At 41.7% G+C, this 17,730-nt stretch overlaps 1 protein-coding gene across 5 annotated transcripts in view; it reads right to left on the bottom strand.

Moving 5' to 3' along the window:
• The window catches only part of LOC138947137 (centaurin-gamma-1A-like), a 61,890-nt gene extending 47,226 nt beyond the window's left edge, over window positions 1-14,664 (bottom strand). For all 5 annotated transcript variants that reach the window (XM_070318586.1, XM_070318587.1, XM_070318588.1 and 2 more), the window contains exons 1-5: window positions 14,380-14,664; window positions 13,087-13,145; window positions 9,397-9,484; window positions 8,716-8,801; window positions 7,803-7,944 (exon numbers count right to left, since the gene is read on the bottom strand). In XM_070318586.1, the coding sequence (XP_070174687.1) occupies window positions 7,803-7,944; window positions 8,716-8,801; window positions 9,397-9,484; window positions 13,087-13,145; window positions 14,380-14,560 (556 nt within the window). In that variant the 5' untranslated portion in view covers window positions 14,561-14,664. The remainder of the gene's footprint in view (window positions 1-7,802; window positions 7,945-8,715; window positions 8,802-9,396; window positions 9,485-13,086; window positions 13,146-14,379) is intronic.
• Between the last annotated feature and the right edge of the window lie 3,066 nt (window positions 14,665-17,730).

Here is a 17,730-nt window from a genome sequence, read left to right as displayed (position 1 = left end):
ACTCTCTCTCTCTCTCTCTCTCTCTCTCTCTCTCTCTCTCTCTCTCTCTCTCTCTCTCTCTCTCTCTCTCTCTAATACAAATGATAATCTTCAAAACGTAAGTAGGGCACTCAAGACAAATGTAACAACACAACCCTGTTTACTCCCTTGCTTCAAAGCCGTGCCCCCTGTTCTGCAGCACACACACACAAACACATACACAACCTATGAAGTCTGAACTCCTTAATTCTTCTATCATTGCCTCACTTCACCATGCATCTCCCTCATTTGTTCACTAACCTGCCGGAGCACTTCAGTGCTTTTAAAAATCAGGTGAGAAGACAGCCACAACTGCATACACCACCCCCTACTCATGTGCCATTAGCCATCTGGCCAGTGGGACCAGAGGAGGGGGGTGGGGGAGATAAAAGAATGCCAGGAGTTTAAGTATTTGCCTCACCCCTAGTTCCATTACTACTCTTCACCCCCCCCCCCTCCCTCACCTCTTAGTCTGTACCTTTTTCCTACATTCTCCTGAATACTAACACCAATTCTTTCATCTTTGCCACACTTCCCCATTACATATATATATATATCTCCCTAACTTTTTACTTCACATGATCATACAAGTCTGAACACCTTGGCTTTTCTATATCTCAGGTAAGTGTGGCAGCTACAACAGCACAAACTCTATGCAGTAGCCATCTGGTCCTGAGATGATAAGAGGATGAGCAGCAGGGGAGTGGGGAAGAAGGGAGTGAGGAGATGGAGATAGAGATGGGGGGGGGGGGGGGGGAGAGAGAGATAAAAGAATGCCAGGAGTAAGGTATTTGCACTCAGTCAACCCATAAAGACCAAGGGAAGTTCCCCTGCTTGTGTGCAACCCTAAACTCTTGCAACACTGTACTGGCAAAACAAACACACCTTTCTCTTGAAAGATGGGAGAAAGAGAAAGGTCTTGATGTTCTACTACATGTGTACCGTTCCCACCCTAAGAGTTCCATTGCTTTAACTCTGTACCCATCACAACTTCTTACCTGGATGTATTCTGAACTTCTTTTATTATTCACTTTTTTCTTAGCCTAATGCTTTTCTGAAAGAAACAAATCTGTCCAAGAGTTCCAATGTTATTATGGGGTCGCACCCATGACATTTACTGCCTCACCTCTACATCCTCTGCTGATGTATTCTTTGCATTTTTCTTCTCAGCAAGAAGATTAGGCACCAAAATCTTATCAGGATTTTTTCCTCTGTGCCACACAAAATCTTGTCTTGCTCTGATCTACTAAACTTCTTTCGTTATTCGCATTTTTATCTTTGTGTATTATTCTTATCTGATGAGGAAGTTAACAGATGACAATAATGCAGTTTTCTGACTTCTCAATTCAATTTTTTTTGAATCCCCATTACCCCTTCTTGCAAAAAAGGATTATATAGTCAACTTCAAGGAAATGTTCTTTTCACTCTGTGAGTGCAACCGTTACAATTCCTATTTATTTATTTTCTGTTCACTTATCATTAAGTTTTGTTTCGTTTTTTAACTTTGTTTTCTTTGCTGATGTGAATCTCAGAAAAAGAATTTGAAAGATTTGTCAAAGAAATCCGTAATTCAAAAACATTACTTGAACATAAAAAGGTAAAGAACACATTTGCGTTTCCAAGAAATTCAATGTTTGTTTTGTAGCACTAGCAGTTGAAAGTACCCGCTCATGTGAAAACAAACCCATATCTGAAAACATCCTATCGGTAAAGTTAACTGCTGTACTTCTACTCCAGTTTACTACTACACTCTAATAACAGCCAAAAGGTTAAAGAAAAAAATCACTTACATCTTAATTGCACGATTTACTAATGGGCTGGGAACCTTTCGAACAGCACATCAGTAGGGGTATAATTAAGATGCAATATGGTATTTGTTCTCATGTTGTAATTGGCTATGACTTCGAGGCTGATAACAGTGCAAACGAGCAAGGACTCATATGGTTGAAGCGTCTAGTGCCTAAACAGCCCCAAACAGATTTAGCCACTTATGCACCAAAAGATAAAGTTTTGAGGGATCTGTGAGGAAGCTACCTAAATGCAGTCATAACTTTTAAGTGCCACAGGAATGCAGACTGGAACTGGAAGCCCCTACTTCTTATCAGTACAACAGGAACCACAAAATAGTGAGTGAGGAGGAGGGGGGAGGGGGGTTGGAAGGGGAGAAGGTGCATGGTAACAAGGGGGAGGAGGAGGAGGCCTGGTACTGGTAGAGAAGGAGAGAGGGTAGAAGAGGGAAGAGTGTGTGTTGAGGGGGATGGGAGGCTGAGTATCAAAGAACACACTTGTCCCACAACCTAATACATCTTGTCCTGTTCCTGCTCATTATCTCCCCTTTTTGCTGCCACAGGGGGCTAACTTCTGCTTCCATTCCTGTGTGACTTATCTCCCTTGGGTTTGGATCCTTCCCCCTGTGGGGATCATGTGAGGTTACATTTTCTAGATAGCTGCGGAGAGATCACAAACAACCTGAGGCATACTGCTGCAGACCTGAGTATACAGCTCATTCTCCGGGAAGAGTTGTGCTGCCACTGCACCAATCAGTTGTCAGTACTGGTTTGCCTACTGACATTGTTATCAGAGATCTTGTTCACCCCCAAATCTATTTTACTGGAGGGTCCAAAGGTGCCCAATAATTTTGTTTAATTTGTAACACAAACATGTAACCTTCACCTACGCTTTTTTAAATTCACCTATCAGAATCATACTTTTTCTTTATTTGGTGTTTAACGTCGTTTTCAACCACGAAGGTTATATCGCGACGGGGAAAGGGGGGAGATGGGATAGAGCCACTTGTCAATTGTTTCTTGTTCACAAAAGCACTAATCAAAAATTTGCTCCAGGGGCTTGCAACGTAGTACAATATATTACCTTACTGGGAGAATGCAAGTTTCCAGTACAAAGGACTTAACATTTCTTACATACTGCTTGACTAAAATCTTTACAAAAATTGACTATATTCTATACAAGAAACACTTAACAAGGGCAAAAGGAGAAACAGAATCCGTTAGTCGCCTCTTACGACATGCTGGGGAGTATCGGGTAAATTCTTCCCCCTAACCGGCGGGGGGGACCTATCAGAATCATACCCAAAGGACGCTTGCTTTCTTTCTTTCTTTCTTTCTTTATTTGGTGTTTAACGTCGTTTTCAACCATTCAAGGTTATATCGCGACAGGGAAAGGGGGGAGATGGGATAGGGGAAAGGGGGGAGATGGGAAAGGGGGGAGATGGGATAGAGCCACTTGTTAATTGTTTCTTGTTCACAAAAGCACTAATCAAAAAATTGCTCATGGGGCTTGCAACGTAGTACAATATATGACCTTACTGGGGGAATGCAAGTTTCCAATACAAAGGACTTAACATTTCTTATATACTGCTTGACTAAAATCTTTACAAACATTGACTATATTCTATACAAGAAACAGAATCCGTAAGTCGCCTCTTACGACATGCTGGGGAGTATCGGGTAAATTCTTCCCCCTAACCGGCGGGGGGGGACCTATCAGAATCATACCCAAAGGACGCTTGCTTGCTTTCTTTCTTTCTTTCTTTCTTTCTTCCTTTCTTTATTTGGTGTTTAACGTCGTTTTCAACCATTCAAGGTTATATCGCGACGGGGAAAGGGGGGAGATGGAATAGGGGAAAGGGGGGAGATGGGATAGAGCCACTTGTTAATTGTTTCTTGTTCACAAAAGCACTAATAAAAAAACTGCTCCAGGGGCTTGCAACGTAGTACAATATATGACCTTACTGGGAGAATGCAAGTTTCCAATACAAAGGACTTAACATTTCTTACATACTGCTTGACTAAAATCTTTACAAACATTGACAGACCTGTTTACCCTAAACCCGAGGCAAGAGTATTTTCCCAAAAAGTAGAGTGTATATTTCAAAAAGTTGGTGTACTTTGCAAGCAAAGCCATATGGGCTAGGGAAAATGTACGCGTGGGTGCAAACGTGTTTGTGTAAGAATAGCATGTCTTGTGAACACCTTCAGAATTTAACTCCTTCCAATACAACAGGGTTAAAACAATTTTATTTACCTGTCAGTTTATAGCATTATAACCAGTGTCTTCCAAACAGATTGATAATGAAAAGATGAAGTTCGTGAAATAACATCTGCGGTTGACAGTGGCAAGTTCATTTTTACAATCATCTCAGAAAACATTGCTTCAGCACGGACTACAGCCTTTTCTTCTGGCAGGATTTGCTTTGCGGGAATGAACTTCATAATTCCTTGGCAGCTTTCAGCGGATTTCTTTGCAGCAACCTTGTCCAGGTGAGATTTGGAACTGCAGTGTCGTTCGATGTCATATTTCCCAGCATGGCCAACGGAGAAATCTGATTTACAATACTTGCAGTGTGCATGACTTTTTCCCAAAGTAGACTCCACAATTCCTGGCTCTTTCTTATATTTCTCCAAGAAAATCTGCTGCTTCTGCTGTTTAGATTTGGTACAGTCATCCGAAACTGGCACATATTTCCGCTTCATTTTGCCACGATTGTCCAGACGATCGCACGTGCCAACAACTGAACAAGGTTTCCACAGCTGAAGACTCGCTGTCATGGTTATCTCCCTTCGACCGAAACCGGTATCAGTTGTACCATCCCGTAATCAGCACACCAACACCGGAAAACGTATTCTAGACTTTTTCTTATGCGTATTTTGTGTGTGTGTCGCGTATTTGCGTACCGATAATAATTTGGCGTACAAAATACGCCCAAATCGTACTGGTAAACAGGTCTGCATTGACTATATTCTATACAAGAAACACTTAACAAGGGTAAAAGGAGAAACAGAACCGTTAGTCGCCTCTTACGACATGCTGGGTAGCATCGGGTAAATTCTTTCTCCTCCCAACCAATATGGGACTCCCCCTAACCCGCGGGGGGTGGACGCTTGCTACCAGAGGTCTGTACAATAACTATCCATACCTATCTAAACAGCAAGCATGCCCTTCTGGAGCTACACTCTTAGTTAATACGTTATGCACTTTTCAACCAGAATCACAGTCCACATAAACCACTAAACCAGAGGTGGAAAGGTTACCAACCCTTCAGCAGCAAAAGATTTTTGAAAAGACTCTTCCAAGTTCAAAACTTTAATCTCGTGCCAATAAACTATAAAGAAGATTAAACTCTTACAACTTATGCTTCTTCTTATCTACACAACTTACATCCACAATAAAACTTTAAACGTCAGCTCTTCAAACTACAGCTTCTTTTCTTCTTAGGAATTCAGTAATGATTGTTGGCCCCAGTTTAGTTTCTTTCCTTGCCACAGGGTGCGACACACTTGTCTAAGTCACTCAAAACTTAACAGTAACATCATTCAGTTAGACTAAACAGCTGCAGCCCTTGTTTGTAATCAACCCTGATGACTCCTAGCCTGTATCACAGACACACTCTTATTAATGTGCTTCCCCAACAGAAGCATAAAGTACCACTGACTACAGTCTGTGGTACAAGATAAGCAAGGGTTCCACAATTCTGAACAATGATAATGCTTCTGTCTGACTCTTGCTTCTGACCCGGGCACACTATAAAGCACAGTCTACTTCAGTAGTAAAGGGTAGGATACCCAATAAAGGGATGCCTACCACATGGATGCCTACATGAACTGGGGCAGGGGGAGGGGGAGAGATCAGACAAGGCAGGACTCTGGTGCATGTTGCACTTGAAGACATACCAGGTACGTTCTTGTTGGGAGGGAAGGAGGGAGTGTATTTGGGGGAGGGTGTAGAGAGGGGAGTTATAAGATTGAGGAGAAGGGAGGACTGTGGTATCATGCAGACACCCTTTTCCATTAGGTCTTAGTTGGTCTTAGTGGGGTGCCATTTTAAATTCAGACACACTTACATAGTTACTTACAGTGGTACATGTACCTGCAATGAAAGGACACCCTTGGGATCAGCCATACGTGTCCTTACTCTGTAGGTGGCCCTCTTTGTTTGTTTGTTTAACGCCCAGCCGACCACGAAGGGCCATATCAGGGCGGTGCTGCTTTGACATACCGACCACGAGGGGCCATATCAGGGCGGTGCTGCTTTGACATAATTATAACGTGCACCACACACAAGACAGAAGTCGCAGCACAGGCTTCGTGTCTCACCCAGTCACATTATTCTGACACCGGACCAACCAGTCCCAGCACTAACCCCATAATGCCAGACGCCAGGCGGAGCAGCCACTAGATTGCTATTTTTTTTTAAGTCTTAGGTATGACCCGGCCGGGGTTCGAACCCACGACCTCCCGATCACGGGGCGGACGCCTTACCACTAGGCCAACCGTGCCGGTCAGGTGGCCCTCTACTAAAGGTAAGTTTTGGTCATAACAATAGACAAAGGAACAGCTAAAGGTGTCTTCTCATCACAGGGGCCTTACATTGCAGGTACCCATGCATAACAAATGTGCAACATTTCTGTGTTGTGGGTAACTCAACATGGTTCTGTTGCGGGTAACTCAACAGGAAACAAATGCTGTTGGCATTTCCTAGTACTGTATATGAAACAAGAGGCGAAGCCTTCAAGGCTCCCGTCAGAAATCGACAAACAGTAACACAAACTCAATCACTCCGTCACACATACAGTAAGCATAGACACGGTGCAAGAGTGGGAGACGCTAGATCTAGATCTGTCTGTCTGTAGCCTACTTACGGGGACACGACCGCCACTGAGATCGTCACTGCCCTTTCGACAGCGCTTCCTTGCGCAGACACTGAAAACAAGCTGTGCAGATCAACCTGTAGGAAATCTCCTTTGGTATCTTCTTTATCTATTTTTTCTGGAGCCGCTACGAAACCAAACAATGTGAAATCGTCTTCCCCGAATCGGCGAACTGCAGCTGGGTGAGAACTGTATCTATACCACAATCCTTCACGCGATCTGACTTAACCTTGACCCCTGACCTGGTCTACATACCACACACAACACAAACCAGTCACCTGTTTTTACCCCCCCAAAACCTACCACCACCCGTTTTCTTTGGATACACACTTTATCTACATACGTGCCGACGAAATGTTGATCATTGCTTCAATACTTTGAAGCTGTTGCTTGGATAATAACCCGGTAAAATTAGTATTTCGGTGTTCAGTCAAATGTTAAAGTTTCTATCACACACGCACACACGCACGCACAGACAGACAAAAGTTAGCATCGCATAGGCTACACTTACGTGAGCCAAAAATTCAACCTGAGTATTTATCTTTAGATAAAACAAATCCAACAAATCCTCTTTTGGTGTATATAATGGTGCATTTCATATATATACCTCTCACTTAAGATGAATGGTAATCAAAAGTGTGCACATTGCAATTACCCACTTTTTCTAATTAATTAAATCATCTACAGGGTGATTTAGTTTGCACACTTTAGTTTGACTCCTACTTCAATAAAGTCACCTTTTTAGCCCACAGACAAGTGCAGTGCTTGTCAAAAGGCAAAATTGCTTTGTTTGCATGGCATTGCATATAGGTCTATAAAAGCAAACCACCTTTTAATGTAATGCATAAATTTAACCATGGAAGCAACATATAACTCACAGGTGAAAATCTGATCTGTGAAGTGTACATTTTCATTAAAAGAAACGGATGTCGATGATTGAACGAAGACGAAGAATGAGAAGGAAATTGAAGAACAACAAGAAGAACAAGACAAAAACCAAAGAGGCAAAGGTGGGAGGGAGGCGATCAAAAAGTAGAAGAAAAAGAAAAAACCATAACACACAACAGAAATAACAACCACAAAGATGAAGTATGGGAATAGAAAGTCCTCCACTGACCCTGTGTTCCGACCAGAATGAGTGGAATCTCCTTGGTATCTCTGTACTGTGCCATCTTGGCATAGTGGCTGTACACAGCCTGGAAACTGATCTCATTCTCCAGGCTAAACACAAAGATCACTGCATCCACCCAGTGAGTGAACTGAAAATAGAGAAAATGCACACATTTAATGGTAAAACTTCGTTTCTTGTCGAACAAGAAAAGAAAATGCTTACACGACTCTCCTTCATCATTTCCCATAACAGTGGAACCACCCTTTTAAGACCCTCCCCCTCTCTCCCAAGATAAGACATACTCCCTCTCTTTTAAAGGCTGACATAGTCCTATTTAATTAGCTTAATTACTTCCAGGGCTTTTCCCATCGTTGCGGGGATGTATAAATTAAGCTTCCTGCAAAGTTTTAGGTTTGAAGTCCTTATCAATTACGAGAAATAATTATTTCTTTATTGCATTGTTTAACAACAGTTCTCCAGGACTTGGGCTATTTTTAGACCGTTGACGTCACTTCGTTACGTCTCGTAAACCAAAGATGGCGTTTGAGACTGTTCTGTTTACATTCAACACTATCAACACCACTTTGCAATACTGAAATAATTTTGTTCTGTGTTCGAAAGCTACAGCCAATCGTTATTATATCCCCTTAGGTACAGTTTTATAACATCATTGGCACATGTAAACAATATGAATTAATTAATGAACGCTACGAATATGGCAGCCTTTAAGACAACCCCCCCCCCCCCCCCCCCCCCCCGTACACCGATATTCATGGATAAATCTGTTGTTAAATTATAACCGGTAAACAGAAAAATATAAAAATTAACTTTACCCGAGAGTACATCTCCGTGCACATGTTTGCAAAAGTCCAGATGATGAGTCTGAGGTTTACAAGTACAATACATCTGAAAGACTTACCTGCATCTCTGGAGCGCCTCCCTCATCACGTATCAAAAGCAGGTAACTCTGGCCATCGATAATCACTTCCTTCTTGAAACGACCACCTGAAACAAACAAATACCATCTCCTTTCTAGTTTTGTTACTTCCTCATGTACATTTCAAGTCCAATTCCTTCACAAAATAAACAATACATGCCCTGGCAAAGCATATGCCGTTCATGAAAAAAAAAAAATCATGACAATTCAGCATTCAAAAAAAGGACATTAGGCCAAACAAAAATATATGTTGGTTTAGGGTAATGTGACCAAAAAAATAGGGTCGGTAGGTCGTTTTTTTTTATTATTTTATTTTTAAAGATTTAGTCGAGTTAAAAGGAGGTTACTTCCCTTAGTCTCGGTTAGTTTGCAAAATGTGCCAAAAGTGTTTTTGTTTAGAAATGAAACAAAAATGTTGGGGTCGGTCGGGTTACCCTAAACCAACATTTTGTTTTCTTCCTTATGTATCTGCAATTTAAAATGATAACATCACAGTGCCTGTGTAAAAAGCTGTAACACTGCACTTCAAAACAAAACTGTAACACTGCACTTCAAAACAAAACTGTAAAAGCTTCATTCCAGAATACTCTGGTTAAGAATGCATGACTCCCAATACAGGCATTGAAGCACACACAAATAAAAAAAGTATCACAATTCACACACCTTCTGGTGACTCTTCCTGCATGTAGGAGCCAGTGAGGTAACGATGAACCAGAGCAGACTTGCCACTCTGCACACTTCCCAAGATACCCTGCACACAAATAAATAATACTATAATAAAATTAAGAAATAAATTCAAATCAAAAATGTTAAAAACAAAAAAGCAAGTTAAAACTTGTTGGATGATTCATAATCTATTTTCGGCTCTTTAGTTTAATTTGTTTGTTTGTTTGCTTAACGCCCAGCCGACCACGACCTCTATTGCGTCGTTACCTTTTGTCTTTTGTCTTGTTGTTATTAACATGTATTTGGTCTTTTTAGGTGAAGACTCATGTGGTTATACTCCGTCCAATGAATGAGATAATCTACACTGTTCTGCAACGATGAATAAACTTTGTCTAATTTTTTATCAGTAGTGTGTCAGCAAAGAGTTCGCAGTCATCATTAATACTAATTTGTTTGTTTGCTTAACACCCAGCCGACCACGAAGGGCCATATCAGGGCGGTGCTGCTTTGACATATAACGTGCGCAACACACAAGACAGAAGTCGCAGCACAGGCTTCATGTCTCACCCAGTCACATTATTCTGACACCGGACCAACCAGTCCTAGCACTAACCCCATAATGCCAGAAGCCAGGCAGAGCAGCCACTAGATTGCCAATCTTAAAGTCTTAGGTATGACCCGGCCGGGGTTCGAACCCATGACCTCCCGATCACGGGGCGGACGCCTTACCACTAGACCAACTGTGCCGGTATCATTAATACTAAGAGGAAGATCATTAATATACAGGGAAAAGAATAGTGGTCCAAGGACAGAGTCCTGGGGAACTCCGTATAATACAGGTCTTTTGCTGGATACGGTTGAATTAACGCAGACAGACTGCTCTCGCCCGGCTAAGAAAGAGGAGAGCAGGTATAAGGTTTGGGGTGACATTCTATATTCAACTAATTTTCTTAATAGTAATTCATGATTGATAACATCGAAAGCTTTAGCAAAATCGACGAATAGGACACCACAGAGTTGATTATTGGTTGCTACTAAGCCAACTTTCAAGAAGGTTTGTTAATGCTGTGTGGCACGAATGATTTTCTCTAAAACCTGACTGTTTAGAATGTATAAGATCGTATTTCTTCAAATGAGTCTTTCTTTCTTTATTTGGTGTTTAACGTCGTTTTCAACCATTCAAGGTTATATCGCGACGGGGAAAGGGGGGAGATGGGATAGGGGAAAGGGGGGAGATGGGATAGAGCCACTTGTTAATTGTTTCTTGTTCACAAAAGCACTAATCAAACAAGAAGGGCAAAGCCCATACGACTCACATGCTTGACCTCGACCTTTAGGGTAACTAAACCTAGCAATGACATCATACACTAAGAACTGCTTCACACATTTTTCCTACCAAAATACATGTGACCTTGACCCAAGGTCAAGGTCATCCAAGGTCATGCAACACAAAGCTGTTAATTCAAGACATAGGAAGTACAATGGTGCTTATTGGCTCTTTCTACCATGAGATATGGTCACTTTTAGTGGTTCACTACCTTATTTTGGTCACATTTCATAAGGGTCAAAGTGACCTTGACCATATGTGACCAAATGTGTCTCATGATGAAAGCATAACATGTGCCCCACATAATTTTTAAGTTTGAAACAGTTATCTTCCATAGTTCAGGGTCAAGGTCACTTCAAAATATGTATACAATCCAACTTTGAAGAGCTCCTGTGACCTTGACCTTGAAGCAAGGTAAACCAAACTGGTATCAAAAGATGGGGCTTACTTTGCCCTATATATCATATGTAGGTGAGGTATTCAATCTCAAAAACTTCAGAGAAAATGTGAAAAATGTGAAAAATAGCTGTTTTTAGGCAACATTAATGGCCCCTGCGACCTTGACCTTGAAGCAAGGTCAAGATGCTATGTATGTTTTTTGGGGCCTTGTCATCATACACCATCTTGCCAAATTTGGTACTGATAGACTGAATAGTGTCCAAGAAATATCCAACGTTAAAGTTTTCCGGACGTCCGGACGACTCGGGTGAGTACATAGACTCACTTTTGCTTCGCATGTGAGTCAAAAACTGCTCCAGGGGCTTGCAACGTAGTACAATATATGACCTTACTGGGAGAATGCAAGTTTCCAGTACAAAGGACTTAACATTTCTCACATACTGCCCGACTAAAATCTTTACAAACATCGACTATATTCTATACAAGAAACATTTAACAAGGGTAAAAGGAGAAACAGAACCGTTAGTCGCCTCTTACGACATGCTGGGTAGCATCGGGTAAATTCTTTCTCGTCCCAACCAATATGGGACTCCCCCTAACCCGCGAGGGGTCTTCAAATGAGTGGTCAAGTGTGTAAATATGTGTTTTTCAAGTGGTTTTGATAAAACAGGAAGAATTGAGATTGGTCTGTAATTGGCGGGGTCAGAAGAACTACCTGATTTAAATAGCGGGATTACTTTCGCCTCCTTTAATTTGTTGGGAAAGTAGGATTTGTCAAGGCACAAATTATAAACATATGTAAGGGATTCTGCAATAAAAGGGGCAGACAACTTCAGAATTTTCCCATCAAAGATAATCCAAACCACGAGTACCTCTTTGTTTTAAGCACAACAGATAATGGAAGACTTCGCTAACAGATAGCAGAGGAATGTCTAAATTATGGGTAATATTTTTAGAATCACAATTTGTTTCAACTTGTCCAGATTATTCTGTTTCGATCTATCAGTTGTAATTATTTTGTCAACAATAGAAGTAAAATGAATGTTCAGATCATCAGCAGGTATATCAATAACGGAAGATTTTACTGTATCTTTACGAGATAATTAGTTGATCACCTTCCAGATGGCTTTTGAGTTTTGTTTTGAACTGGATGCAGCGAGCTCACGGTAATACTTTCTACGAGCTGCACGTTTCGTGGACGTTACTTTGTTTCTCTGTTTTCTGTATTCTTCTTCTTTTCCCTTACGTTTTAGAAAATCGCGGTAATCAATCGCACGTTGAATGTCGCCTGTAAGCCACTTAGATTTGGTATGTTGCTGCACACGAGAGGTTCAAAATGGTGCATGTTTATCATACACTTTTATAAACAAGTTGTACCATAAATCAAATGCTTCGTCGGGGTCAGTATAATTATAAATCATTGAAATTTTTTTACAACTGAGTTCCGCAAGGTATGACTATGAATCTTGATCAAGTTTTGAAAATAACCTATATGTTATAAATTTATGTTTTCGTTTTGGGATTCTAACCCCTTTTTTCGACCACGTGAGGCACACTGGAAAATGATCGCTACAGCTAAAACTTGGAACTGAGGTTTCAATAATGTTGTTAGCTCGAGTTGACACACAGTACAGATATGGTCTATAAGCGTAGATGAGGTAGCTGTAACTCTTGTTGGAATCGTTACTAACTGTTGTAAATTATGCAGGGATAACTTTTCCATCCAGCATTTGTTGGGTTTCACTAAATCAAGATTAAAATCCCCCAAAAGTATAATTTCTCTGGATTCAAGACTGACAGCGTCCATCATATCATCAAAATTATCGAACCAGTTAATATGTTCAGCTGGATTCCTGCAGCAGAAACCTATCAAGATTGGCGAAATGACAAATGACCAATCAACCAACAGATCTATACAGAATGAAATTGAAATGGGACATCACCACAAGCGATCTACTTACCAGTTTCAGGTCTGGGACAGCCCGACTCAGAGTCCATTCTTGACTATTCACAAAAGAGTCTGAAACATAAGAACAAAATAATAGATGAATCCAATAAAAATTAAAAAATTATAATCAAGATACAACATTTGTAGACATGAGGAACAAAAGCTGAACCTGTCAAGACAACAAACAATTTTTTTTTCCAAGGATGTCCTTTTCAAAGTAAAAGACTTTTTGTGCACTAACAATAGATGTTTTGCATAATATCACTGGGATTTAACTACGTAAAAGAAACAGGAAATCAATTTTGATCACTATCCCTCAGTATCAGTGCAATCTAGGAAATCAGAACTTCCTTAAGAAACATTCATCCTTGCAAAAAAAATGAAACACACACGTAATGATGAATACTATTACTATACACTCCTGTCAACCAATTTTGTCAACTTGTTAGACTATCTTTGGGTATCTTTTGGGTAAAAAAAAGTTGTAGGGTCGGAAGGAATATTTTTTTTTAGTCAAGGAAATTGATGCATTAAATTGGTATTTTTTTAATCTTTTTTACCATACATAATCGATAATTAATACTACATAAATTTCCATGACAAATTCTACTGCAATAAGTAGCCCCTGCTATGCTAGTGGGACATTCTGCTGAAGAAGATGGAATGCCAGATGAAGAGACCACAGAAATAGCAAGTGCAGTGAACAAGACTCCTGCAACTGCAAGAATGCTGCTTTTGTGTCTACAGTCTAGACAAGCAGGCAACCTACATCTGTGCTATTCATTGTTCAGTATCAAGATGTTTGTGTGTTTTGGCCAGCTTTCAACCTGAAAGCCAACACAAATTCAGCTGAAAAGGCCTTTGGTACTGGTAGTGACAGACGTCAGATTCAAAACAATCCGGTACTTTGTACTATGACTATGAGTATGCACTGTATGGGTGGGAGGGGTTCCTCATGAGACTTGACACCCATCCAAAATCAGCACGCTTCTGGCAGCAGGACAACCAAATGGTGTCTGGTCAATAATTTTTTGTCAAGCATTATTATCCGTGAAAATACGACGACACGGAGATAGAAGAGACAAAACATCATCAGATTACATCACAACACGGCAGACTTCATGCAGAGTCTGAAGAAAATCTGCAGAGCATCCGAACGGAAGTGAAGTCTGTCGGCTTATCAGAAGTAAACTCGATGCCAATCAACCGCCTTTCACATTTCTACCTTTGGTTCTTTCAAGAATTAAAATAAAGGAAAGACACGTCAGATGTCGGAAAATAATGTATAAAATGCGATGTGACTCACCTTCAATACACACAACATGCTCTCGAATCTGCTGCTGGATCAAGGGGTCTGGAATCGCCTCGATCAAGTCATAAATAGCGTAAATACTCGGATGAACGCTCTCGAATCGCTGGATTTCCTGACGAACTGCCAGGGAATTACTCCAGTACGATTGCATCGGGCTCCGCACATTCATTTTCATGATTTGTGACGGTCATCCTTGTAACGCTGAACTCATCATGATTGACTTATTTTCTATTGGAACTTAGTCAACACAGAATTCCTCATCACGTATTCGTCAAAATGGCCATCGAATAAAGGCCTCTGTGCGCATGCGCAATGGTTTTGATCATGCGCACTTAACAGGAAGTATTATCTCCCTTGAGTCGTCTGTTCGATTCGGACAGACTTTTCAGGCAAGAGATCGATAAAGCTATTCGTTGAACTATTTCAAGTGCGACACAGATGATTCTCAGAGCGACATTAACTTGGCCCACCCAGCTGCCTTGTATCATGACTAATGCTGAACGTTATATAAAGAGAATTTGTTAGGCCTATTGAGTGACAGGTGTCCAACTTTCGCAATGAAAAACCCGCGATGAGAAAGGAAAAAAACACACCATTGCAATGCTTGGCAAAATTTCAGAGTTGCTGTCAAAAGTGATAAGTGGCCTTGGCCGAGTTCCTGTTGACCCTTTTGATCGTTAGCCAACGTGGATCTGCTTTCTGGGGGATCACACAAGAATAAAGAGAGGCAACTCGGGTACTGGCCACTTTCCATATTTGGGACTCTGTATTTCCCTTCAAAAACCATGCTTCGTTTCAAGAAAATATACAGGGCTCAAATAACGAAGATACACCCAATAAAACTGTGTCTGTTCATAGATCTACATAAATGAGATATGTATAAACGACATGACCATACGGGTGTTAGTGTGTCAATGCGATCAAAGGTTCAAAATGGTAGTGCCAGGGTGAGAGTGGTAAAAAGTGTCACTGAGAATGAGATTGGTGGTGCCAGGGTAAGATAAAAAGTAGGGCCAGACAGGTGCCATTGAGAGTTAATTTGATTGGTGGTGCCAGACAAGTGTCTGTGAGAGTGAGACTGGTGGTGCCAGACAATTTTCACTCACTGAGAGTGAGATTGGTGGTGCACTGAAGACAAGTGTCACTAAGAGTGAGATTGGTGGTGCCAGGCAAGTGTCACTGAGAGTGAGATTGGTGGTGCCAGACAAGTGTCACTGAGAGCAAGATTGGTGGTGCCAGGCAAGTGTCACTGAGAGTGAGATTGGTGGTGCCAGACAAGTGTCACTGACAGTACGTGAGATTGGTGGTGCCAGACAATTGTCACTGACAGTACATGAGATTGGTGGTGTCAGACAAGTGTCACTGAAAGTGAGATTGGTGGTGCCAGACAAGTGTCACTAAGAGTGAGATTGGTGGTGCCAGACAATTGTCACTGAGAGTGAGATTGGTGGTGCCAGACAAGTGTCACTGAGAGTGAGATTGGTGGTGCCAGACAAGTGTCACTGAGGGTGACATTGGTGGTGCCAGACAAGTGTCACTGAGAGTGAGATTGGTGGTGCCAGACAAGTGTCACTGAGAGTGAGATTGGTGGTGCCAGACAAGTGTCACTGAGGGTGACATTGGTGGTGCCAGACAAGTGTCACTGAGAGTGAGATTGGTGGTGCCAGACAAGTGTCACTGACAGTACGTGAGATTGGTGGTGTCAGACAAGTGTCACTGAGAGTGAGATTGGTGGTGCCAGACAAGTGTCACTGAGAGTGAGATTGGTGGTGCCAGACAAGAGTCACCGAGAGTGACATTGGTGGTGCAAGACAAGTGTCATTGAGAGTGAGATTGGTGGTGCCAGACAAGTGTCACTGAGGCTGAATTAAGGGGTCTATGTCAACCAAAAGAGAGGGATACCCTGTCTGTGGAGTTCATGTAGGCGTTTTCCTGTATACAGGGATTCCCCCCGGGTGGAATTCCTGTAGAGTTTTGCTGATCCCGTACGAAAGTACGATAATGCTCCAAGCGCGAGACTGCTGTTAACTGATTTCAATTACCTTAGAGTTACTTCCCCTCCCAAAATGGCGGTTTGAAAAGAAAATCAGTTAGAATTCCTGAACTCGCGTGCGGCATTCAGCCAAGCAAACATGCTTACTGCGAGAACGACGTATAATTTGATGGGATTTGGTTAAGGATACAATCAATCAATCAATATGAGGCTTACATTGCGCGTATTCCGTGGGTATAGTTCTAAGCGCAGGGATTTATTTTTATTTTTTTATTTTATGCAATTTATATCGCGCACATATTCAAGGTGCAGGGATTTATTTATGCCGTGTGAGATTTTTTTTTTTACACAATACATCACGCATTCACATCGGCCAGCAGATCGCAGCCATTTCGGTGCATATCCTACTTTTCACGGCCTATTATTCCAAGTCACACGGGTATTTTGGTGGACATTTTTATCTATGCCTATACAATGTTGCCAGGAAAGACCCTTTTGTCAATCGTGGGATCTTTAACGTGCACACCCCAATGTAGTGTACACGAAGGGACCTCGGTTTTTCGTCTCATCCGAAAGACTAGCACTTGAACCCACCACCTAGGTTAGGAAAGGGGGGAGAAAATTGTTAACGCCCTGACCCAGGGTCGAACTCGCAACCTCTCGCTTCCGAGCGCAACCACTCGGCCACCCAGTCCTCTACATCGCTCCATCAAAGGGCCATCCATCCACTTGGCCTCATACCAAAAATCAACACCCTGACTCATTTCTGTGCATGGTGCAGTAGTGGGATTTGCTAATGAATTACTGAATTTGCTAAGAAGCCACTGGTGTATTGCCTGAATGTGAAGGATGGTGTCAGGTAGACTAGTCAGCAGTGGCATGGGGTAGTGGCACCTCAGTGATGGTGCCGATTGGTATGCTGCATGAATGAGAAAGATGTCACCTGACTGGAAGCCGAATAAATCAGTGTAGTGCCAATATTACAGTTGACCCAAACACACTACTCCACTCTTCCCATCATATCATTGTCACCCTCTAACCCACATACAGTCGAGTCCACCCAAAGCATCCTCCCACACAAACTACAAAATGCACCAAAAGGTCCAATGTGCAAATTAGTTGTTGTCCAGACAGAATATACATGTATTTGCATATGTGAGTGTGCGCATTTCTTGTAACTACAAGCATTATGAAGAGAAAAGGTGTCTATGTATGCTGTAACTTCTAATTACTCACCTTCGTAATTTCCACCCATGTCATCCAGCTGTCTGTCACCATAGATAATGCACCGGAGTACACCCAGTAATCAATGATGACCCATAGCTCCAGCTTCTGCAGTTGCCCTCGAGGGT

This window comes from Littorina saxatilis, linkage group LG14 (genome assembly GCF_037325665.1).
Source record: "Littorina saxatilis isolate snail1 linkage group LG14, US_GU_Lsax_2.0, whole genome shotgun sequence".
Taxonomy (NCBI): domain Eukaryota; kingdom Metazoa; phylum Mollusca; class Gastropoda; order Littorinimorpha; family Littorinidae; genus Littorina; species Littorina saxatilis.
Note: the sequence above shows the minus strand (reverse complement) of the source record. Positions and strands in the feature narration are given on the sequence as shown.